The sequence below is a fragment of the Leptosomus discolor genome, chromosome 7 (genome assembly GCF_034619465.1).
Source record: "Leptosomus discolor isolate bLepDis1 chromosome 7, bLepDis1.hap2, whole genome shotgun sequence".
Lineage (NCBI taxonomy): Eukaryota > Metazoa > Chordata > Aves > Leptosomiformes > Leptosomidae > Leptosomus > Leptosomus discolor.
This window is the reverse complement of record NC_141397.1, coordinates 1,206,770-1,230,664: the sequence shown is the minus strand read 5'-3', so window position 1 is coordinate 1,230,664 and position 23,895 is coordinate 1,206,770. Positions and strand designations below refer to the sequence as shown.

Here is a 23,895-nt window from a genome sequence, read left to right as displayed (position 1 = left end):
CAATCTTATGACCAACCCTGATGTCTCCATCTCCCCCCCTGTCGACATTTACATCTTATCAGATGGATCGCACCCGCCTTGTGCCAAAATCGAGACCCAGACAGTAAGCAGTATGTGCTCATGGTAATTAAACTGTGGTGTAAATAAATGATAAATAGTCTGCTGGTAAAGTGCTGCTGCAGCAAGCTGAGATAAGAGATCGTTCTTGTGTAAGCCGGTAGGATTCGGGGTTTTTTGATGGTGGGCCAGTCTAGGCGTGTCCCCCAAAAAGCAGAAAGCACAGGGAGGCCAAAGCTGCAGCTGATGCAGAAGCGGATCGCTGCATGGAGGATCCCCAGCGCCCCGAGGGAGGGTTCTGTGGCCCTTCTCCTGCATGGAGAAGAAAGCTGTTGGTGGGAGCGTGACAATGAGAGCAAGCATCATTTTGGGGGGTAAACTTTGGTATTAGTGCACACATATCAGCATGTGTATTGCATCCTGGGCTGCATCCAGAGCAGTGTGGCCAGCGGGTTGAGGGAGGGGATTGTCCCCCTCTGCTCTGCTCTGGTGAGACCCCCCTGCAGGGCTGCGTCCAGCTCTGGGGGCACCAGCACAAGGCAGACACGGAGCTGCTCGAGCGGGTCCAGAGGAGGGACATGAAGATGCTGAGGGGCTGGAGCAGCTCCCTGTGAGGACAGGCTGGGAGAGCTGGGGGTGTTCAGCCTGGAGAAGAGAGGGGGCCGGGGGGACCTTAGAGCGGCTTCCAGTGCTGAAAGGGGCTGCAGGAGAGGTGGGGAGGGACTCTGGATCAGGGAGTGTGGGGATGGGATGAGGGGTAACGGTTTCAGACTGAAAGAGGGGAGATTGAGATGAGATGTAAGGAAGAAATCCTTCCCTGTGAGGGCGGTGAGGCCCTGGCCCAGGCTGCCCAGAGCAGCTGTGGCTGCCCCCTCCCTGGCAGAGCTCAAGGCCGGGCTGGATGGGGCTGGGAGCGACCTGCTCTGGTGGGAGGTGTCCCTGCCCAGGGCAGGGGGTTGGAACTGGAGGGTCTTCAAGGTCCCTTCCCGCCCAAACCGCTCTGTCACCCTGTGGTGCACCGGCTGCTGTAACATGGCGCCCACGGGGCACCGCTGCCCCGGCGCCTCCGGCCCCTCTCCCCGGCCCGTGCCCTCACACAGCCCCGTTCGCAGCGACGCCTCCGCGCTCTCCGCCCTCGGTGGGGGCGGGCCGGGCCGCTCTGCTCGGGGGCGGGGGGTGCAGCCGGGCCGGGCCGGGCCGGGCCCCGGGGGCGGGCCGCGGCGGGGCCGGGGAGCGAGGCGCGGGGAGCGGCCATGGGGAAGCTGCTGGCGGTGGCTCTCGTCGGGGTCGCGGCAGCCTTGGCGGCGGAGCGGCTGCTGGCCTTTCGGTGAGCCGCCCCGCCACCGCCGGCCCTGCGGAGGGGGGCGGGGGGTAACGGGGGGGCGGGTAGCCCCGGGGCGTGTGTGTGTGTGTGGGGGGGGGGGGGTGTTGGTACCGGTGAGCCCCGGCGGGAATGGTCTGCGGGGTGTCGGGGCTGCGGGCCCCGGTGCCGGCGGGGTGGGATGGGGCTGAGCAGACCCCGCGGTGGGGCCGAGCCGGGCGGGGGGCGGCGGGTGCCTCGCTCCGAGCGCGGGGCCGCTTCAGCTCCTTACGCGGGGCGCAACTTCAGCGGGTGGGCGCCCTTGCACAAGCACGGCTGCGGCCGGGGTGGGGGGGGGAGGTTCGTCATCATCCTCATCCTCGTTATCGAGGGAACCGGTTTTCCCCAGAGAAAAACGAGGCGCCGGTTTGCTCAGCATCTCCCGTCAGGCACGAACGGAGTTCAGGAGCTGGTGGAAATGCCCTTTGCAGTACGGGGCGGGGGTGACCCCCTCCCCAGGAGGATGCTGGGGTCAAGGGAGCAAAGGGAGAGGGTGCCCTGGGGCTGGTACCTCTGGTTTTTTGCAGAGGCTGCAGTTAACAGGGATGTGCCAAAACTGGTATCTGCAGATTTACCTCCGCTCCTGCCGACTGCCCGAGCAGTGAGTGGAAAGCAGAAACTTGCGTTGTTTTCTACCGAAGCTGCGCTCTGCATGACGATGGTCTCTGAGGGTACGGTGCACATGAGGTTTCCTCTGAAGGAGCATGGACTGCTGTGATCCTAAGTCGGGACCTCGCTCGCTGTGAGCTAAAATACCCGACATATGCTCCTGTGATATCCCACCGTATCATGAGGTGTGGGTGGGAACGCTGGTGGTCCAGCAGCTTCTGTCCCGAAAGTGGCCGAACACGTTTCAGGGCAGGAAGGTGATGGTGAATGGATTACTGTGCGGCAAGGCAGCTCTGCCGTTGTGATTTTGCTCACAAGGACTCCAAACGCCCGACTTCACAGCATCGACATCCAGCTGACTGATCCGTGGGTGGATAGGAATGGTAGCAAGGAGGGCAATGCTCCCTGGACCCAGGTACCTCACGTCCTGCGCTAAATCCGCCTCGAGCGCTGGGGAGAACCGCGGTGGTAACGGGACCCTCCTGCCCTGGAGCTGCACGGGCTGGGATGGCGGAGCTGGAGGACGCTCCCGGGCTGCAGTGGGGCGAGCCATGGGAAGAGCCGCAGACCCCACATCACCTCAAATCGAATGAACAAATGCAATATGGGGAATTTAGTAAAGCAGAACCTCCCGATAGAAACAGGACACCCCCTCCCCCGGCTCTGTAGCTCCCTGTGTGCTCAGCAAACTGCACGTGTAGCAGCGGTCTTAGGGGGTTTGCAGTGTGGAAACACACAGCTTCAGCTACTGAAGTACTTAACACAGGCTTGAGAGGAGAAACTGTGGGTTGTGTTAACTCTTGCCAGGCCCCTCTGTTATCCATCCCTCGCCCAGAAGGCAGAAACCCAGCAGAGACTTTTTTGCTGTTCGTTCTGAGTTTGGTCGATTGTGTCTGGATAGTTTGGCATGAGAATCCATGAAATGGTTAAAAGATAAGGGTTGAAGAATTCCTACAAATCTTTTACTGTCTTAATTCTTCTTAAGTCAGGTTTGTTGATGCATCTGTTACACTGTTGATAGCTGCCAAACGGACTTGAGTAGGGCTTGTGCAGCAGAAAACAGGTGAAATTCTTGTGTGTTACCAACTGGAATTGCACCGATTCCCCAGTTGACGCTTTAAATCACCAGTTCTTCTCTGAAGAAAAGTCTGAGCTAATTTGTAAAACTTGAATGTGAATTATACTGAGTTACTGTTTTCCTCAGAACAATATGCATGTGATATTGTTGTTCATATATATATATATATACACACATAATGCTGCCATTTCATAACGCTCTGTACTGGTACAGCGCCGAGCTTGCACGCTATGTTCAGAACAGCAGCATGCTTCCAGAAATTTGAAAAGAATTGGGAGCAAAACCAAAAAATAAGAGGTGCTTTTCAGTCCCGTCAGGAAAAAAAACAACCCAAAGATCCCAGACTGGTTAGCCTAGAGGAGAGGAAAATGGGAAGGGAGAGAGGTCTTTGAATATGCAACAAGTTGCTGCCGAAGGAACGGGAATGCCGGTGGCCTGTGTCCCCCCGCAGCGGGTAGGGGACTGAAACAGGAAAAGCTGCCCTGTGCTGGGGTTGCGCCAAGCAGCAAAATTCCTGCTTTTTTGGTTTTTTTGAAGTGGCCCCCTCCCCCCAGCCCCAGTTGGGCTGTGTTTTCCGTACGGCCGGTTGGTTATCTGGGCCATCTGGCTTAGCCGCTGCGGCTGGCCCAGCGAGATAAACGGACACGTTTTGGGAAAGCCTCCCTGCGTGCTGCAGGCTTGTGACCAGCGTCCTTTGGAATTGCTCCCGTTCCAGCCCGCAAAGTGTTTCCCTGGGAATGCCGTCGGGATCTCATCGTCCCTCGCCGGCTGCGTTCCTGCCGTCCTCGTGGCGCTGGGTGCCTTGCAGCCGGCAAGGAGGAAGGGGAAAGCCCGAAGCAGGCAGCAGTGCAAACTTGGGGTGTGATCGCCCCGAGCCCCGCTCGGTGGCTGTGCTGGGGGGCGAGGGCAGAGCTGATACCCCCCTGTGGGCTGCCAGCCAGGGTCATCCTCTGTCGGGACCCCTGAGCTGGGGGAGGTGGCTTGGGAGAGTTTAACTTGGCTCCTTTCCCTTGCTGTCCTCTGCCCTTTTTACCCTTTTTCTTGGGATTTTTTTTTTTTCCTGGCCTTATGTTAACAGCCTGTGTCAATGGTCCAGCATTGAGGCAATTTACAACTCATAATTAAGTGATTAAAAAAAGGAATGACATACCAAAGGGGGCTCAGCTGTATTGCATATTTTTCATACCACAGTGCTAACTGCTGGTTAGTTTATGTTAAAGCTGTTAACATCAACATGGCTCGGTTTTGCTGTGGGATTCTTGCATTCAGAATTGCCCGTGGCTGGAGCAAGTACAGCCTCAGCCCATGTGTATGACAGGCAAGCCAACTGCATTAGTTTAAATGCTTTTTTTGGGGGGAAAAAAAAAAAAAAGGAAGAAATGTTTTAGTACGCTAGCTTGACATTCTTACATAGAAACACATCGTATTTTCTTACGGCGCTGCGGACCAGCACGGTCAAACACAGCAGCCCTGGCAGCGAGGTGCCTTTCGTGTAGATTTGCAGACAACTTGGAATGGAGGAGGTGGAGAAATAGGAACTGAGGTGTAGTTACCTGTCGGTATCTGCTTGTCCGGGAAAGCCAGAGATGGAATGTTGTGGGCACCCAGCAATGAAATCGGCACTGCTGGAGGATAATGCTCTGGGTGGGTACCAGGAGAGACGAGGAAGGGACAGGGTAATTGCTGAAATTCGTACCAAGTCAGAGAATGGGTAGTCCTGCCTCGCAACAACGCTATCGCTGCCTTCCAGGGGGGACTAAGAAATGAAGAAAGTGCAGCTGCTGGTGGCCTGGGTCACCGAAACCAGCCAGGGTGGAAGGTCGCCCTCTCCCCGTCTGAAATGCTGGGCCGAACTGCGGGGTGCTGCTATATTTAGGCAGCTGAAAGCTGAAGAAAGCGTGGCTGTGCTGTTTCATCATTGGAGCTGCGCTGGGTCACGAAAGCTCGTTCCAGAAGCTCATGAACAAAAATCAAGTTCCTGGAGTTACTCAGCGTAGGGGAATCACTTAATCCCCAGCCGTGGGTAACCATCGCCGTGAGTTGGAGCAATTGCTGTTGGCAGCTCTGGGTTTTGCTTATTCAGCATTTTACAGCTGATTTGTTGCTGCGATATGGCAGACAATAAAATTAAGATAAAGCTACGCTAGGAATGTTACCTGTTTTAAAAGTGGCTGTGTGCTGTTAACCCTGCTCTTTCCTCTTGCAGGAACAGACTCAATGCTTCCCGGGAAGTAGCCCCAGTAACCCTTCCGAACTGCCGGCTCATTAAAGGGATCGGTACGTGCTCAGAATAACCGAGTGCATTGCTTTTGTCCAGCCTTCTTTTGCAACGGCTTCTTGAAGCCAGCTCCCAAGCCTGGTCCTGAAAGCAAAATGCTAATTTGACTTCAGTTTGTTACTTGGACTTTGAGGCAGGGAGAAACTGCAGGAAGAAAATGATACTGAAACACGAGCTAGTTTGGTGTAATACTTTTTGCCTTCGGCATTTAATGTTCCCATTCCTTTTCTTGAAGTCGAGTACCTTGGGAACCCTCCTGCTTTGCGAAGCCACTTAGGAAATTGTTTGGTTTCTAGACGAGGGCGTGCTGGGTCCTGGGGCAGGTGCCTACAGGTGGCTGCCAGCTGGTGACATCCCGAAGGCAGGACGTGCTGCGAGGGTGGAAGCTTTGGGAGACGACCGCAGGCGTGTTGGGAAGGAGCGGCTGCTCCAGGATCCCCCGCCTTAGCGCCTCGGTTTTGGGGAGATTTAGGAGCGGGCTGGTACCGCTGGTCGCGCACCAGGCGGGAGCGCGGTGCGGTTGTGCAATTGGGCTGAGGGGTTTCAAAGAGCGAGGGGTCGTGTTTGTCCTCGTCGTCTGGTTTGCGAAGGGGTTTAACAGAGCGGCTGAAATGTTGACTTTGTACTTCGGGTCACGGGTTTGGCGCGCAGCAGTGTTTCTGGCTTTTTGCTCTCCCTTTAGGATAACAGAGTATCAAATGGATAGCTTTAAAACGGATCGCTTTTTGGGTCTCCCTTTCCCCCAGATTATAGTTTTTAAACTTAGCATGGGCTTAATGGCTGGGGGGTTTTCTCCTCCTTATTATTTTCAGAAATGTCTTGAATTCTGTTGAAATTTGCCTGGATTTCGCATGTGTAAAAAGCCGTTGGATGAGCTGTAAGAGCCTTGCCTTTGAGCTTGCTGAGTCACTGCGTTGATTTCATAAATCTTGCTTCTTCCTTCTGTCAGGAATCAAACATCTTTGTAAAGTCAAATTACTGCCGTGAACGAGCGTGTGCGGAGTTCCTTCGCCTGAGGTTATGTGCAGAAGAAATTGCATTTGAAAAAACTTTCCAGGTCTTCTAGATTGAGCTGTAATTTGCTCATACAAGACTCTGAATAATGTTTCCTTGATGGTGATTAATATAAAAATCGTTTCTGAGTCATTCTTTTAAGCATATCACTATTGTAGTCTTACAGGACTTCTTGCAACGTGATTGCTCTGTTGAGGAAAGCAGGAAAGCTGGAAATCGCAAGTACAGTGGTGTTTAACTCCCAAACAACATCTCATTTTTGGTGCTTGACATTTACGTGGAGATTAGGTGAATTCTGAGAACCCGGCTCTGCTCGGGGGAGGCGGTGGATCAATTTACAGAGTTTCTGCTCCTCGCTGTGCTCCTGTAACCCTGTCCCTTGACATGGAGCTCGGCGCCTCGCCTCGGCTTCGCTCTGCCGTTTGCTGCTCTTTAGAAAAATTAAAATGCCAAAAGTTAACTCAGCAGGTCCAACGTGGCAGGAATAGAAATAGCAGAGGATTGGTGCGAATGTAGAGGTTGGTACGTGCCCACAAACCTCTTCCAAAATTCATTTAATATGGCTGGGGGGGGGATATTGCTCGGGGAGCCCGAGGAGCCCCGAGGTCTAGGTGCTGCCTCGGTAGCCCTGTGCAAACCAGGGCTTTTGCTGTGCTGGGATCTGTAAGGGTGCTCCTGTGGGCGGCTCTGTGTAAGGGTGTCTCTCTGCATCTTGGTCCTCCTAGGCCTTCTTCCTGTAGCGTGCTGCGGGAAAGCTGAATAAACAGTCTGTCTTTATTTCAATATTTGAAAGAGTCCTTCTGGCCTCTGAAGTGGGAGATAGGGAATGAGCTGGATCAGCTCTGAACAAAGTTATCTTAAGCTGTCCGCTTTGTCCACGGAAGAACAGGCGTCTGGTACAGTCTGTTGTCATGATGTTAGAGGCGACGCATCCGTACTAATGGAAAAATTCTCTAAGGGACCCTTTTCTTTCGGCACAATTTCATCCTTTGTTCCTCTCTGTCTTTTTTTTTTTTTTTTATGACCTTCTGTTTTTCAAATATTGTGCAATGTAAGCACAGATGCAAACACCGAACAAACCAATAAAAAAAACGGCAGCTTGTCCCGAACCTTGTGCACAGATAGGCAGAAAAGGCTTTGGTTGTAGAATAAACAGTATCTTCTGGATTCTGTGTCTACCCATGTTAGCAGTTTATAGCAAACTAACCATAAATCCTTAAATAATTCCTAAAGTTCAAGAAGGTACTACAGAAGTTGCTAGAAACACTTGCATCTTGGAACAATTCATGGGCTGTAGGCAAAATAGTCACTTGCTTTCGGACATGAAATCCAGGTAGGTTTTTTTTGTTAGATGCACCTGCAGAATGCATCATACTAAGATAAAAAAAATAGAAGGAAATATTTTTTAGGGTAGGCAGTAATTTTTCTTGGTACCTTTGATTTTTTTTTAAACACTACCTATTCCGATAATCCCATGGACAAACGGGGCTCGGGGATACAATTCAGCGGTAGAGGGGAGGTAACAGATACCTGATAAATCAGTTCCCAACCCTCCTGGCCCATACGGCGCCTGCGACAACAGCCCGGAGCCTTCCAAACCGGCGCCCCCGGGAGAGCCCGGGAGCTCCCCCGTGTCTCCGTCCCCTCCACCGCCTCGGCGGCATCGCGCCGCATCAGCGTTTCGCCGCTCGCCCGACGGCGCTCGCTCCGGGGCCCGGCTGAGGCGCGGCCAAAATGCGCTTGGCTGGGCAGTTCCTTTCGGAGGGCTTGGGGGCAGGGCTCCCGCTACGCTCCTTCCACCGGAAACTTCTACTTTTTAATTATCTGCTCCCAATTAGCCTGCTCGTCTTTCTGCCTGGCAGCCTCGCTAATTCAGCAGCGATAAACGAGGATATCTCTGTTGGTTCACTCCCCAGCGTGCTCTGCCGGGACAAGCTGTCAGTCCGGCTCACATCGCCATGGTAATTGAGCCTCTCAGCATTTATCGATGCCGTTATCTTTGCAGCGATCCCGGGAAGTGGGGAATCGCCGCGAACCCCATCTTAAAAACGAGCCCAGGCTTGGAGACACCAAGAGCTGGGGCAAAGAAAAGAAGCTCGTTGGTTAAACCAGGGCTGAAAAAACCCCACAAATTCAATGTTTTAGTTGGAAAAACGCAGGCTCAAAATGTCTCTGGGCACATCAGCGCAGATGTCTGCCTCCTGCCTGAGCCCAGCCAAAATTTGGACCCAAAACCCAGGAGGTGGGAGAACAGGCTGGCTGCCCCCCCCGCCCCAAAAAAATGCATCTGCAGCCCTTTTGCCCTTCAGCAGGCGGGGATGCTCGGCTCCTCAGCGTAACGGCGTGGGGCAGGGGCTTGCTGAGGCTGAGCTGGCCCCGTCGCTGTCCCCTGTCCCTCCGGGAGAAGCTGTGCCGCCGTGTCTCCCCCGGGCTGCGCTGGGGAGGAACTTGCCTGGACGGGTGAATTTGGGGATCTCATTCCCCCCCCTGCCCCCCAAGGGCTGTTCGGCAGCCCCAGGATAAAATTAGAGCCCGGCCGAGTTAGTGCTGGGATAAACACGAGTTAGATAAAGGCAGACCATAAACCCAGCTCGATCTGCAGGCGCTGACCCACGTCGGGTCGCACAGGTGGGCTGTGGCGGGAGGGGGTGCGGAGAGGTGGGACACGCTGGGTGGGAAACCTCGGGGGGGGGGGGGGGGGCGGTTCTGTTACAGAAAACCTGCAGAACGCTCCCGGGTGGGTTTAATCCAGCCTTTGTCTGGGAAGGGGCGTGTGGGGAACACCGGCTGTGCTGGTGGCTGGGAGAAGAGAGGGGAGGCTTGCCCGGGGAGCGGTGAGGGGGTGGGATGGCAGACGTGCTTCGGCATCGGGCTGGAAGCTCTATGGAGAGTGCTTGATCAGAGCCTGATATTGCTCTAGTGTTCTTACTGAAGGGATTTGATTTCATTTATTTTATTTATGTTATTGTATTTATTTTCCTAGCAGGGAAAAATATTACAGGAATTATTAGGGGAACTGGCAATATTGGAAAGGAAAACCTGCAGTTAAAAGCGTGGTCTCTATTAAAGCCCTGAGCTGTTAAAGATACAGCAGGCTCCCTGTCACTTGAGAGCTTTAACTAAATATTTGGCAATCCATCGCAGTGAAGTGTCGCAGCTCAACCCGGGGAACTCGTGTGTGCAATTCCCAGAGCTGCCTCGTGCAAGCGTGCGGGCTGTGATGGGTACGGTCCTGCCCAGAAAACCTCCTCCTCCGCGCCAACCCCCTGCTGCAGAACACCCTGGACAAAAGTGGGTGACTCATCCCGCGCCGCCCCGGGGCTCAGGGAGCTGGGCAGGAGGCACCCCGAGCCCCCAGAAGGAGGTGACCCCCCGTGCCGTTCCCCAACCGGGCGTGCTGCTGCCTTCTGCTGCCAGTTCTAACGCGGTGCGAGCTTTTTCCGCCCAACTTCATCGCCCGGTGCAGTCGTATCCGAAAGGGACGCTCCCGAGCGCTGGAATTGTACTAAAAAGGGAAATAAAGTCACCTGAAAAACCCTGCTTATCTCTGAAAAACCCTGCTTATCTCTGAAAACCCCTGTTTATCTCTGAAAACCCCTGTTTCTCTCTGTCTTGCAGAAACTGGTTCAGAAGACATTGACATCCTCCCCAATGGACTGGCTTTCATCAGCTCCGTAAGTGCCCACGCCCCCTCCCCGTGCAGGGGCTTGCCTGCTTCCTTATCTGCTGAAGCCGTAGGTGAAAATTGCAGGGTGGACTCGTTTTTCTGCAAGGCTGGCTGGCTCCGCAGGAACGGCCCAGGCTTGTGTCGGCTTAGCTGGTGTTTCCTTCTGCTTGAGCAAGTGCCCTTCCTGACACACAAGTGGTGGTGGCGGCGCTGACACGTGTATCCTCTCGCGCTGGCTTAGCTGCCCACGTAACCTTGAATTTCTTTCGTGCTGCTCCTTGAAATGTCGAAACGTCAAACCTCTCCCTCGTTAAGAAGGTGTCTTAATTCCCTACCATAAAAAAAAAAAAAAAAGCAACAGATTTTGTGTGTTGATTTTGTCGTGCATGATTTTTTGTTTTAGCCTTTAGGACATAGGTTTTCAAGGGTTGTTTTTTTTTTTTTGCAGTCAGGATAGCTAGCGATGATTTTCTCAAACAAAAGGTGATGTTTTCATCTGTGTGCTCCAGGGACACCCAGGGAACGATAACAGTGCAAAATTCATGCCAGAAATGGTGAGCCGTTGCCCTGCTGCTGCTCCCCGTGGCTTTACCGCGCTGAGGGCAGCCGGTGGGGCCGTCCTTCCAGTTTGTCCCCGCAGTGCGCCTGTTCGCGGAGCTGTTTGGCACACGGGGAGCACCCACCCGGGGGGGTGGCTGCAGGGGGTGCTGCCGTGGGCATGGCTGCTCGTGCCCTCCACGCTGCCATCGAGGGCTCCTGGGGAGAGCGGAGCCCGTCCCGCTGCCCCGTGGCGGCACGGCGGGCTGAAGCAGAGGGACGGCCTGACGTGTGCCTGCGAGCCCGAGCCAGGCTCCAGCGTTTTGGCCCTTCAGCTGTTATCCAGGAAGGATTTTTCTTGACGTTTTGATTTTACAGGGCTTGAAGTACCCGGGAATAAAGAGCCTTGCGCTGGACAAGCCAGGTGAAATATTTTTGATGGACTTGAACGAGGACAATCCCAGAGCGGTGGAACTGAGAATCAGCCGAGGGTTTGATCTGGCGTCGTTTACCCCTCATGGAATCAGCACCTACATAGACAGAGGTAAAGAGATCTTCAGCTCGAGGTGGTGGCAAATCTCGGCCTAAAGAGCACAAAACAGCGATCCCTTCGCAGCCTTGCGTTGCACCCCCAATAACCCGCGCTTGCTCGGAGAGAAAAACGTTTTGGGGCTTTTTATCTTTGCGGGGCTCTTTTCTAAATGTCAGCTGCTAAAGCAAACGCCTTTGCACAGCATCGCGGGCTGCCTGAGACAGAAGGATGTCCTGTACAGCGAAAGGAAAGAAAACTGTTGTGTCAAAACCCACACAAAGTTCATTTTACCAGTTGACGTTTGTCTGGGGTCAAGGGTTTTGAGGAGACCCGTGCTTCACCGACTGGTAGTGACCAGAACGGAGACTTTTGTGGCTAAACAGCAAATTATCAAATCTCTGTAGATTACCAAAATCTCCGGTACTCTGTGGCCAAGCCATGCTTTCCTCTCCAAGACATGTTCTCCTACGGCAGGCTCTGACTACCAGTAAAACACGCCTCGTGCCCTCCTTCTGCTCTTTCCCCCCCTCCTTTCACTTTTAGCAGGGCAACTAGAAGTCTGCAAACACGAAGAGGCAGAGGAGCACTGCTGCAGCCTGCCCTGCGTCCCCATACGGTCACCCTCTGAGGGAGGGCGTTGGGGCAATCGGCCGTGGCTGATTTAGGGTCTCACCAGCAGGGCCGGGCAGAAGTGCAGCCCGACGCAGCGTCCAGGAGAAGGACGCTCCTTTCTCAGGGGATGCAGTAAATAAACCGAAGAGCCCAAACTGGCTGGGCTACGAGCCCTCCTGCCTGGCTGGCTGTGGCTGTTTCTCACAACCCGTCGCTATAGTGTGTCAGATTGCAAAACCCAGCGGCTTGGGCACGAGGATGGAGCCGTCATTTCTTTCTTCCTTGGTAGAAATAGCAAAAATGGGGTTTACACAGCAGTTCCCTGCAGAGCCAGCCCGGCAGAAGAGCAGCTGGAGATGTGGCTCCGGCTGCAGTGGCCTCCTGCATCGCTTTGGTACTTGTCCTTCTGCCTCCAAACGCACCAAACCCACTGTGTGCTCTGCACTAGAGGCTGCTCCGGAGCGGGGGGTGCTCCGCCACGCAAACTTGTGCAGAATTCAGCTGTTTCCATTTCTTTTTTTTTTTTAAGATGACACCGTGTACCTCTTTGTCGTGAACCATCCCCATCAGAAGAGCACGGTAGAATTGTTCAGATTTGTAGAAGATGACAGTTCCCTGGTACACCTGAAAACCATTCGACACGACCTTCTGACAAGGTATCGGAGCCAAATACCGCCTTCCCCCAGAAGAACAGGCTGCTGTGGTAAAATCCAAAGTGGGATGATTGTGGGCTTGGGGTATTATTAATATAAGATATTTTTCTCTTTAACCAGCTTTCCTCTTATTGATGACTTCTTATCTGTGTAACCAAAACCTGTGTTTCCCCAGTCTCTTCTGTAAATGAGTATTTAATAGTTGTGGCGCTAAATCAGTCTGAAGGGCCGCTGTGACGGATGCCAGTGAATTAGCTTGGCGTCCGTTTCCCCTTCTCTCGGGTCACTGCAGATGTGAATCTTCAGATATTCTATTATTCTGGATTTGCTACACTGTGAAAATAAACATACTTTTAGCTTTCTCTTTTTTTTTCCATACAAAATTTTCTTGGTCTGTCCTACTGCCCCATGGTTGTAAGGTAAGCGGAGCCTGATAGATGAAGCGGTCACAACGCTTACCTGTTCGCTGCTTTCCAAAAGAGAGAAAAATTTCCATGGGCTCATGGACAGGCAGCCAGACCTCTAGCTGATGCCCCGTGGTCCTGCTCAGGGCTCAGCACTGCACAGTCCTGGCTCATGTAAAAGAAAATAGAAGTAAAAAGGATCTAAATAACCCGGTGTCTGCCTGAAGTACCATCTGTAATGGCAGCCCCTTTCTGTCTAAGGGATGGCTGTGTCCTGGCTGGACTCTGGGCAGTGCTACAGTGCTCCTTCGTGCTTATCTCATTCTCTTCCTTATTTTTCTCCTTTCTCTTTTTATTTTATTTTATTTTTTAGCGTGAATGACATAGTAGCTGTGGGACCAGACAGCTTCTATGCTACCAACGACCACTACTTCTCCGACTTCATCTTGATGTTCTTGGAGATGTACTTGGGTTTAACGTGGTCGAACGTTGTTTACTACAGTCCAAAAGAAGTTAAAGAAGTAGCAGCCGGGTTTTATTCGGCCAATGGAATTAACATTTCACCCGACAGAAGGTAAGTTTCTCCCCGCCTTAGCTCACCCAGAAGAACCCCAGAATCCCAATTTGCGGTGAGCAAGCGAATGGGCTCAGCAGGGCGAGGCGCTGCCTGTGCGGTGTGAGCCATAGGGAGGGTTTGTAGAGCAGGAGTCATGTGGGTCGGTCTTTAACGTTAGAGAGGCAGCGTTTGCTGCTCGGCGGGGTGGTTTATGCGCAGCAGGATCAAAGGTTGCTGCCTTTCAACCGGCCGATACAGCAGGTCACGGGTATTGCTGCAAGGGGGAATGGGGCAGGAGTTCTGCACGTGGGGAACGCTCTACAGTCTCGACTTCTGAAGGGCCGAGCGAACCGGCCGTGCGGCGCAGGCAGGAGATCCTAAAGGCAAAAACCAGAGCGGCAGGTCTGTGGATCTCACGAGCCGAGGCCGGCTGGTGCCGTAACGGAAGGACCGGCGCGGCGCGGGGCTGCGTTCGTGTCGCGGCGCGTTGCCTGCAGCGCGGTGCCCTGTGGCCTCCTCGCGACGCCCGCTGCTGCGCGAGGCCGGGGCGCTGGCGGTGCCTCCCGGGGAGAGCTGGGCTTGCACGGGACGAACCGGCGGCTCTTGGTGTCTGCTCGCTGCTGCGCGTTGCTCAGAGCTGCTTTCTTTTGAAGGTACCTCTACGTTGCAGATGTGTTAGATCACAACATCCACGTTATGGAAAAACATGCCGATTGGAACCTAACCCACGTGAAGGTAAGGTGCTGCTGTTCCCCGTGTGAGTTTTGGATAGGTTAGTCCCCAAGAATGCTGGAGATTTCAGCCTGATCGCGTGAGGGTCTGCGCTGGATGGCTCCTGCTGTGGGTTTGCGGAGATGCTGTGCGCCCCGCTGCAGAGCCTCAGGTCTCCCACCCTCACACCGGTGACCAGAGGGGGACCCTGGGCCGTGCTGTGGGTCAGACCACAAAGCACCGAAGTAACCGACACGAGCGTAGGTGTGCAGGAGCCGACGGGGAGGCCCGGAGCAGCGAGCAGGTTTCTCACGGCACAGAGGAGAGGATGGAGCATACTGGGGGAAAAGAAAAACAGCGCTGGGGGAGGAAATATTTCTGGAAACAATCAATGTCAGATCAGGGTCTTGGACAAACCTACTGGTTATGTTACAGTTTGCTTCCAGGACTTCTGATGATAGCTTTAACTTCTTTTCCTTGTTTTTCCTCTGGACAGACGCTGCAGCTGGACACTCTGGTCGATAACTTGTCTATCGACCCTCACACTGGAGACGTCTGGACAGGATGTCATCCCAACGGGATGAAGCTGTTCTACCATGATCCTGAAAATCCGCCTGCCTCTGAGGTGCCTTTTGGGGGACATCGGTGGTCTCTTGGCTGTGTCTGTGCCAGAAAGTCGCTCTGTTCCAGTCACCCTGCTATAACTTAACTCTGCGTTAGACAGCGAAGTGCCGGGCCAGCCTCTGCGAAAGCAAAGACCGAGCTGGCTTCCAGCTCAGAGCTTCTGCTCTCCCGTGGGAAGCCTGAGCAGCGTGTGCTCGCTGACAAACGCCATTCGGATCCTTAGGAGACAGCTGCCTAACTTGCACCCAGCGGCTCGGTCGTGCTGGGCTCCTCAGGCTGCTCTCTGTGCAGCTGTGGCCGCGCAATCAGGTTGTGATGAGCTGTGTTAATTACTGAGGCGGCAATTGGCCAAACCAAAAAAATAATGGACTGAGTGCAGAGCACGACCAGAAACGTTCGCAGGGGAATGCTTTATCAGGGTGAGCGTGGCTCATCGGCAGGTGACACCGTAATTCTTCTTTCCTTCTGAAACCAGGGAGGTGCCGGCATCAGCGCGCTGGCGGCCGCCGGTGCAGGTGGCTGGTTGGTGTCTGTTTGGTTTCAGCCTTGTCTGAAAAGCCCCGTAAGACACTTTTCCAAATTACCACGCTCAACAGCAGTAGATTTATGATACTGGGCAGTTGTTTGTCTGGAAAAAGCATGAAAATGAGAAGACATGAAGTAACTCTTAGGCTGGAAAACCCTGTGCCCATTCCTAGCACTGGGGATGACGCCGCACGCACTTACTGAGGTGGAGCCTCTGTGGCAGAACCACTTAAAAAAACCCAAACAACCCCAATCAGTCACATGGGCCACGCTTCCCTGAAGCAGAACTTGTGACCCTCTCACAGGAGGCACTCGGCTGCGGTTCCCAGCAGCTGACCCACCCACCTAACCTAGGTTAACCCTCTGTCCGTGGAGGGTTGTCACCCGCGGCCGTTTCAGCAGCTGTGTCCCCCTCCCCCGGCAGGTCCTGCGCATCCAGAACATCCTCTCGGAGGAGCCGGTGGTGACGCGCGTCTACGCCGACAGCGGCTCGGTGCTGCAGGGCACCTCGGTGGCGTCCGTCTACGAGGGGAAGCTGCTCATTGGCACCGTCTTCCACAGAGCGCTCTACTGTGAGCTATAGCTCGGCGCGGGTAAGATCTGCTGCCGTGGGGAGGATTTGACACCTTGGGAACGCAGTTTCCGCTAGATTTGCTAACCACAAGACTGTTCCGACAAAGGATAACTTAGAGCCATGGAAATGTGTTTCACCCTGCCTCTCCAAAGTGAGAGGTTTATGTGATGGTAAAGGAAATGGAACTGGAGGTGAGAAATGAGTTTGTTTGTGTAAAGGGGAGGAGTAACAAAGGGTAACCTTGAAGTTCAAATTCAGATTATAAATGACTAAACTGTCAGACATTGAATTATCTGTTGCAACTGGATTTCTGTGGTGGTGGTCTTTGGGGTCTTCTTGGTTGGTTGGGCTTGAGGTTTCTTTGGGGTTTTGTTGTTATTGTTTTTGGGTTGTTTTTGTTGGGTTTTTTTGTTTGTTTGGTTGGTTTTTTTCCCCCAGAGCAAATGAGAACTGCTAAGTACCGGTGCGGTGCGCTTTCTTGTCACCGACCCTGGGCTCTCCCAGGGACTGTGCTAAGGGTTCTTCTTCTGACCCTTCCTGTTGGCTTGCCCTAACGCTTCTGCAATAACTGGAAGGAGAATAGATGTTATTTTAGTCTCATTTCTTCCCTCTTCCCCCTTTAAGCCATTTCATAACATTACTTCAGTTTCATAAATTTGTCTTAATCCCTCTGAGGAAAGCGGGGGGCGTCCCTTCGGCGTGCTTTCTGACGGAGTCTTCCAAAGGGCGTTTGAAGAAGCCGTTTTTTTTCTTAAAGAGGGGGAAACAACTCCCGAGCACCTTCGGTGAGAAGTGCATTAGCACTTGCTGTTGTCCGTCACAGCAGAGGGAGCGTTTCTGGGAGCTTTGGCACGTTGCCCCGGGTGTTGGTCACGCACGGGCTGTGTGTGACTTCCAGCCCGCGCGGAGCCGATTCCCGCTGTGCCGCAGGCACCCGCCGCACCTTCGTCCGGCGGCGGTCGCTGACAGCGGCGGGCACTGCTGAAACACCTGTCCTGGCTGGAGGTTTCAGACCGGGGTTCGTCAGCGATCGCTTGCAATAAACCGAACTGAAGCTGGAGATCAGGTTTGTGCTGCCCAGGGCGCGCAGCGAGCCGCCGGGCTGGCAGAAGCCCCCGCTTGAGCCACCCCTTGGTCTCCTGGCCATGGAGCGAGCTCGCCGTTCAGCAGCGCAGATGTCCTCACCCACGGAGCAGCTCCTGCTGCTGCTCTTGTCCTCCGAGTCCCCACCTCCGCGCACCGCCCCGGTGCGGTGCCGTGAGAGACGCTGACATCCAGCCAAAGGCTCCGTGGGCCGGGCGGCCGCTCCCCTGCCGGGCTTGCCGCTGTGCTGCCTGCGCCTGCCTGCACTGGCACTTCGGAGCAGCTTGGCTGTCCCTGCGAATGGTGTCACCAGACAGACCTGCCCGGGGGTCACCATCCCCTCGGCATCCTTCAGCCGGCGTGGCAGCGTTTCCTTGCTGCTGTTCTTCCACCACTGCGTGGAGGAAAAAAAAAAGGCAGGCTGCTGGTGAAGCAGGAGCTCAGGAGGAGAAAGAGCCCGTCCCTGGGTGAAGCCCGCAGTGCTCTTCTGGCTTTGCTGTTCCCTCCTGCGCCCTGCTTCACCACCCGCCACGGCCCGCTCTAACCTGGAGGGTCCGGGGGAAGTCCAGCCCTCTGAAAACAGAGGAGCGCGTCTGCCCACGCGACAGAGCGAACAGCCTGCTCGGTGGTGTCCTGAACACTGAGAGAGGAGCCAGAGCACGTGCAAACCGTCGTCTGTCTTTGGGTTCTGGCTGAGAGGAGGCGTCACTGCGGGCTGAGCTTTGGCTGAGCAGTGGCCCTGGACAGCAAACGTGCGCTGACACCTCTTGGCCCCGGCGCCTCGCCTTCCCAACACGAACAAGCCTCATAATGGCTTTCAGCTGCTGGTACAAAGGAGCTACTGCTGCGAGGGGAAGGGACAGCTCTAACCAGAGCAAGGGGCCAGGGCTGGGGGCTGGGGCTGCGCTGCTGTACGGGAGGGACGGTGCCATCGCCCGTCCTCCGCGCGGCTGCGGGGGGCTGTGGGTCTTGCCACGTCACCTCCCGTCCCCCGGGGAGCCTCTGCTCCACCCCGAGCCCCCGCGCCGCCACCGGCTCGCAGGCGCGGACGCTGCGGTGTAAAGGCACGTCCCTGGGTGCAAGAAGGCGCGTGAGGTTTGAGAACGGAGCCAGCGGCGTGTCGGCTCGGCCGCTGCCCCCTCCCTGCTGCCGGCACCTTCCCACGGCCGCCACGCCGGGCAGCTCTTCCCCCCCTGCCCCCAGCAGCAATAGGGGTTGCTGGTATCTGTGACGTTTCCCACACCAATGGCACAGGCTGCGGGGGTCTGGCGATGCTGGAGGGGCAGACGTGAGCTTTAGGGCTAACCCGGCGGCTAACGGACGTGGGCTCTCGGGCACGGCCCTGCCTCAGCACCAACTGGCCGCAGCTCCTCTCCAAAATGCCCGCGGTTGGTGTGGGGACTCGAGCGCTGCCCAGGGTTTACCGTCTGCCCACGAAGGCTTTGGGGACAGGGGCTCGGCTGTTCCCACCGCGGTTTCAAGTCTTTCGCTAACGACAGCGTGCAGCCCGCCCTGAAGGAGGGCGGCTTTTGCCTCGTCCCTCTGCTGGGCTTCCCTTTCCCGCCAGCTTGACTGCACCAAGCGCTCAGGAATGAAATCTACCCTCACTCTGGCTTTGCCGCTCCTTCCTTAGCAGCTTCTCTCCCTGCAGGAATTCCCTGGGAAGTGGCGTGCTTTCCGCCAGGAACTTGTAATCGGTTTTCAGCCTTGAGGAACAGACGCTGCTCCCACAGCCCGAGCAGAAAAACCTGCTCTGAGGGAAGTTCTCGCAATGAGGAGCGGTTGGGCTGTTAACTTGCTCATGATTAGCCATCAGCGTCCTGCAAGAGCATTTAAATATAATTGTATTAGCCTTGTGCCACCATTTGTCCTCAGGTAAATGAAGTGCCGTCTCCTTAGGAGTCAGCGTTTTGCAGCAGTGGCAGTAACGGAGCTGAAACACCAACCAGTCGCTTTGCTGGTCCTGGATTGCCTCGGTGGTTGTAGGAGGGTAACAGCCAGCACTTCCCTTGGCAGTGGCACAAGTCACCCATCAAAACATTCATTTCCCATTTTCCAGTAGCCTGGAACACCTCCAAATGAGCAAATCTACATGTCAGTGGATCTTGTCAAACTTTTACTTTTTTGTTGGTTTGGGCCTTCCAGAAAACAAAGAATGTGTTCACTCATCACTGGCAGGTTGTTTTTTTCTCTTTTTTAAACTATTCCTGTACCGCAGGCTTTCCCGGCAGCCTGCCCGCAGACAGCAGCACGTGCCAGCGATGGGCGTCCTCTTCCCCCCACGGCATCTGAGAGGCCTCAGTACCTGCTGGTTCCAGCCGTTTGATTTTTAACCTGAGGCAAGGCGGGCTGGAAGCCCTTCGCCACCCTCCTCTAGGGGCGTCCCGGCCCCGCGGTGCGGAGGTGGGGATTGAAGCCGGGCCGCCGGGCGCTGCCGCGGCGCGGGGCAGGACAGAGCCAGCAAGTGCCGCTCTGGCAGCGAGAGCGATGCTGGGTACAGCTCCCACTCCTCGGCCCCGAACCGCCGCGCGGGAAAACTCCCCGGCAGCCTCCGTGCGGACACGGCAGCGGGGCAAGGTGCACCTCCCCACGGTGGGGTGACCTGCAGAGGGAAAGCCCAGGCTCGCAGCCCCGAGGAGGGCACAACCCACTGGCTTTTACAAGCCGTAGAGTCTGGAGCGGTTCTGGGCATTTCAGAAACCCAGCTGCAGGGACCCGAGCCCCACACGCCGAGGACGTACCTGTGGACGGCTCCAGGCTTCGGAAGCTGCTGAGCAGACCCATTTTACCTGTCAGTCGTGGACTTAAGGGCCTCCTAATACCCCTATTTTAATTACGGTAACAATTTCATGGACTGAGGATTCTTTCATCCTCTTGCAGGGGGTGGCCGTATTAGCGGGCAGTGAGAGGGATGATGCAGCCTCTGGGTCAGCCAGATTAACGCGGAGCGTTTGCCCTAGATTCCGCCGGACGTAAATCCACTGAAACGACCGCACAAACCGCACAGCCTGCGCCCTCCGCTTTTCCCTGATTTAATGCTGTACTAAAATCAAATCAATAAAGGCGCATTAAGTACGTTCAGCAGAAGAACTGCTGTTCTTTGAACGTACGAGGTGCCACTGGAACTACCCCGCCCTTGGGCGTGGAACGGCAAGATGGTTCGAGGTACCGAAACGAATCCAGGTCTTTGGACCAGCACCAGCTGACGGCAGCCTGTTTCTACATCAACCTGCAGCAAACGACCACACGCTACGTCTCATCTGCACATGAAGAAAAAAGGCCATTCTCTTGCCTTACTCTTTTTTTTTTTTTTTTCTTTTTTTACTTCTTTTTACATCATTACAGCTTGTGAACGAGACCCTCGGAGGCCTGTGAATCACACCAACGTGGCCAACAGCTGGGATTAAAATAATCGTCCGTGCTGAGCAGCAGGAAGGGGAGCACGAGCAGGGCAAGGGCCGTGTCCCCCCCAGGGTGGCCCACGCAGCCGCAGCCGCCCAGCCCTGCTCACCGCTTCTCGCCTCTTCGGGAACGACCGACAAGGGGGCGGGAAAGTGAGGAGTCGATACAAATTGTAATAAAGATTCAGGATTTCTCATTTTATTGCATTCGTTGTCTAACAACAATAATACTCATTGGCAAGAAATTTATTTACACTAACAAATTAACTTTAAACCACAAGGCTTTGTTGTTTGTATTTAAACTGTAAGAAAACAAAGGGCCACCATGATGTTTCGCTTTGATGTCTCCCAATAACTAAATATTAACCAAAGTTATTTTGGGGAAAACTCAACAATCTAGAGAAGTTCATATCAACCAAGCACAAGAGAACAAGCTCAGACGTGGCACTACTGCGTCCTTCATGCAGGTGATCAGACACCGAGATGTACAAACGAAAAGTTCAGGGTAACATGCACTTCATATACACTTGACCTCTTCAAGAAAAAGAAAAGAAAACGGAAAAGATCTGAAGCACAACCACCTCTTCAACCGTGTGACAAGGAACAAGGGAAGAAGCCGGTTTTTACAGTGAGCGCGGCGCGCTGGCGTCCCCCAGCTGCCAGCTCTCCTGGCGCCGTGCCCAGCGCCCGGGTGCCCAGCGAGGCACCGCTGCGACTGGGAACGCGAAAGCCGTTGTGCAGACGGTGAATGCGCGCGTGTGGGGGGGGGCGCAGTCAGGAGGGGCTCCCTGGGCGCTCCCCCTTCCAAGGGGCTGGTTACTCCTCACGGCTGGAGCCCTGGGATCCCCCTTTCCTTCTGCACCGGGGCCCAAAGCCGCTTCCACCGGTGTCGACGTCGAAGCTCCCCCGAAGACCCGGCGGGAGGCTCAAGGTCCCGGGGCCGGCAGGTGGGACCCGACCCCCCGAGCCGCCCGCCCCGCTCGCCCCTCTGGAGGAGGAACCGGCCCAGCTCAGCGCTCCGGGCTTCGCAAACCCGACGGCGCGTTCTGCGCCCAGACCAACCAGCCCGCCGCCCCCGCGCCGCGCGTTCAAGTCGTTACTCGGTGCCGACGTTTTGTAACGAGGGACTGGAGGGCTCGAGGTCATCACTAAGGGGTCACGGCTTTGAAAAAAGCAGTTCTACAGGTGGAAAAAGCGCAGTAAAATCCACAGGGGAGGTTCACCAGAGGGACTGCGCGGGTGACCCACCCTCCACGGCGGTGAGTGGGTAAGTCACCTCGGATGTCGCCCATAATCCTGCTCAAAATTCTGCTGAAAAGCGCTCCAATAGAAGCCAAAGTTTGGGTTAAAAAAAAAATATAAAAAAGGGTTTCCTTCCCAGAATGCTGCCGCTCCGATAAATCAATCCTGCCGACCTCCCGCCCCAAAAGGCCAACCCGAGGACAAGGGGCAGAAGCCCTGCAGGGCACCACGCGGTTTTAACACAACTTCAGCCTCTTCCCATCTGCAAAATACATAAAACCCCACAGGAGGAGAGTGAGCAAAGCTGCCGGTGCCGACGGGGGTGAGCACGGGGGTGAGCACGGGGGTGGCACCGGGGGGTCGGGCTCTGCTCCTCCGAGCTTGCAGAGCGCCCCGGGCCCTGCCCACCGCCCAGCCGGGCGCCCCCAGCCCTGCCTCCGCCCGAACAGCCGGGGCTGTACGTACAACACACGAAACCACAGGCACTTCTTCCAAGAGGGAATCGAGCCACAAACCACTTAAACATTTCTAGAAAGGCTAATTGATTTCATTATTTTCAATCACCAATTTAACACAACTAACCCCAAACCATCTGTGCACTCTGCCCATTTCGACTGTTTGAGACTCACAACTTCATTAAACACGTGCTGCTTTTTTCAAACGGCTGTTTCTTCAGTGCTTCGGACCACGACACAGGTTTCCTGAGGGTTTGAGGGGAGGGGAGCACAGAGCGAGGGACGTGCCATCAACAGGGGCAGCCCCTCTCTCCCTGAGTGCGGGAGGGCAGTGTGGGGGACAGGGTCGCGCCCAGAAAGACCAAGATCGGGGTTTGCGCTTGCCTTGACCATCTTTCCTCTCTGTAAACACCCGGCTAAGAAACCAACCCGAGACTCAATTCTTGCCATCTTCCCCCAAACCTCAGCACCGACAAACCGCCCCGGCGCAGCGCAGGCGCCGTGGGGAGCTGCGGCCGGCCCCGCGCGAACCTTCCCTTCGGGTTTTCGGCGCTGCGTGGGTGCCCGCCGCGGCACTTCTCGGCCGCACCCAGCTAAATGCTCATCCTCTGCCTTCCTACTGCCGAACCACTAACGAGGGTGGCATTTCTTTCTCTGACTTAGGAGCGGAACACAACCCGTCCTCAAAAACCACCGTGATGCCCGGCTCTCACTCGCCTGCATGTGAGCCGGGAGGGGAAGGTGGAGCCGCTCCGGACAGGAGGCTTTGGTGGAAGCAATGAAGTACGAGGAACCCCGGTGCTCAAGGAGAGCTGAGGCCTGGCGAGCTGCCGAGGGGAGCTGCTCAGGGATTCCCGCAAAGGCTCGGTTCTTGCGGTACCCACTGGGGTCACGGCACGACGGCCGCCTTTGCAAAAAAAAAATCACAAAGTTAAAAAAAAACAAAAGCATTTCGTACAACCACCACCTAACTCTGTTCAGCTGCTTACTCCTGGGCTCCTGTTCCGCTGTGCAATTCCAACCCACGATCCAGACCAGGCTCCAGGCCCAGCGACCCCCACCAGACCGCGCAGGGCGGCGGGCGAACGGCCAACAGCAGCGGGCGAGAACAGCCCGTGCGTTGCGACGAAGAGGTTCGGCTCCTTCCTCACGCCCTGGTCCTGACGGGCCCCGGCCCACCCAAACCAGGTGGGGTGCTCACCCAGAGGCCGCGCGGGTGCAGCGCCCGCCGCACGGCAAGACACGAGCTGGCAGCGAGGGGTGTCGGGGCGTCGGGCTGACTGGTACAGAGCAAGGAGCCACCGCTCTCTCCACCACCGCAGGGTTTGAGGATTAAAGTGACCTGCGGCGTTGTACCTGTTATTCTCCATTTTCCTTCGCCCTCTCAGAGGCTCGGTACAGTCACAGCCTGGCAACGCCGCAGCGGTGAGCAGAACTGGCTTACAGAGCCGGCCCGTTGTCCCGGCCAGGAGCAGCTCCCTTCTCAGCCTGCTGCCCTCGCCTCGGCGGGCAGCGGGCACGGCGGCACGGCCGGAGGCGTGGAACCACCATGCCGCCTGCACAGCACTTCAGCAGAGGCCAGGCCAGTCCGCACTCGGCTCAAAATTGCTTCAGCTCCACAAATACAGACGCAAAAGTAGGCGACGGGGACATGTGCAGGTGAGCCAAAAGAGAAAGCCTCCCCGGTCCTTTGCCGTGGAATACGTGTTTCTTCCTACTGCACCCAGAGCCACGTGAGCCCGGCTGAGCCCTGGTTTGCGGGAAGTTTAGGAAGGAAGAGACGTCCGCATCTTGTGTCTCATACCCGTCGTCGCACAATCCAGGGGGAAAACCGCAGCGCAACTGCGGAGGTCCCACAGGGCAGGAAGGGAAGCGCCGCGCCGAGCCGAGGCGAGCCGAGCCTCTGCCGCCAGCGGCGCTGCC

At 55.6% G+C, this 23,895-nt stretch overlaps 1 protein-coding gene across 1 annotated transcript; it reads left to right on the top strand.

Moving 5' to 3' along the window:
- Positions 1-1,305: 1,305 nt before the first annotated feature.
- LOC104345743 (serum paraoxonase/arylesterase 2) lies at positions 1,306-16,098 on the top strand. The gene is made up of 9 exons (XM_086467604.1): positions 1,306-1,384; positions 5,311-5,381; positions 10,015-10,070; positions 10,979-11,144; positions 12,274-12,400; positions 13,175-13,375; positions 14,011-14,092; positions 14,565-14,693; positions 15,642-16,098. The coding sequence occupies exons 1-9, from the start codon at positions 1,311-1,313 to the stop codon at positions 15,798-15,800; spliced, it is 1,065 nt and encodes a 354-aa protein (XP_086323730.1). The 5' UTR covers positions 1,306-1,310; the 3' UTR covers positions 15,801-16,098.
- Positions 16,099-23,895: the final 7,797 nt, after the last annotated feature.

Excerpts from the sequence above, each read along its gene's own strand:
- LOC104345743 (XM_086467604.1), top strand. The coding sequence starts at position 1,311 with ATGGGGAAGCTGCTGGCGGTGGCTCTCGTCGGGGTCGCGGCAGCCTTG. Across the intron at positions 5,382-10,014 it reads CCGGCTCATTAAAGGGATCG|AAACTGGTTCAGAAGACATT; the intron begins GTACGTGCTCAG and ends TCTGTCTTGCAG. Across the intron at positions 10,071-10,978 it reads GACTGGCTTTCATCAGCTCC|GGCTTGAAGTACCCGGGAAT; the intron begins GTAAGTGCCCAC and ends TTGATTTTACAG.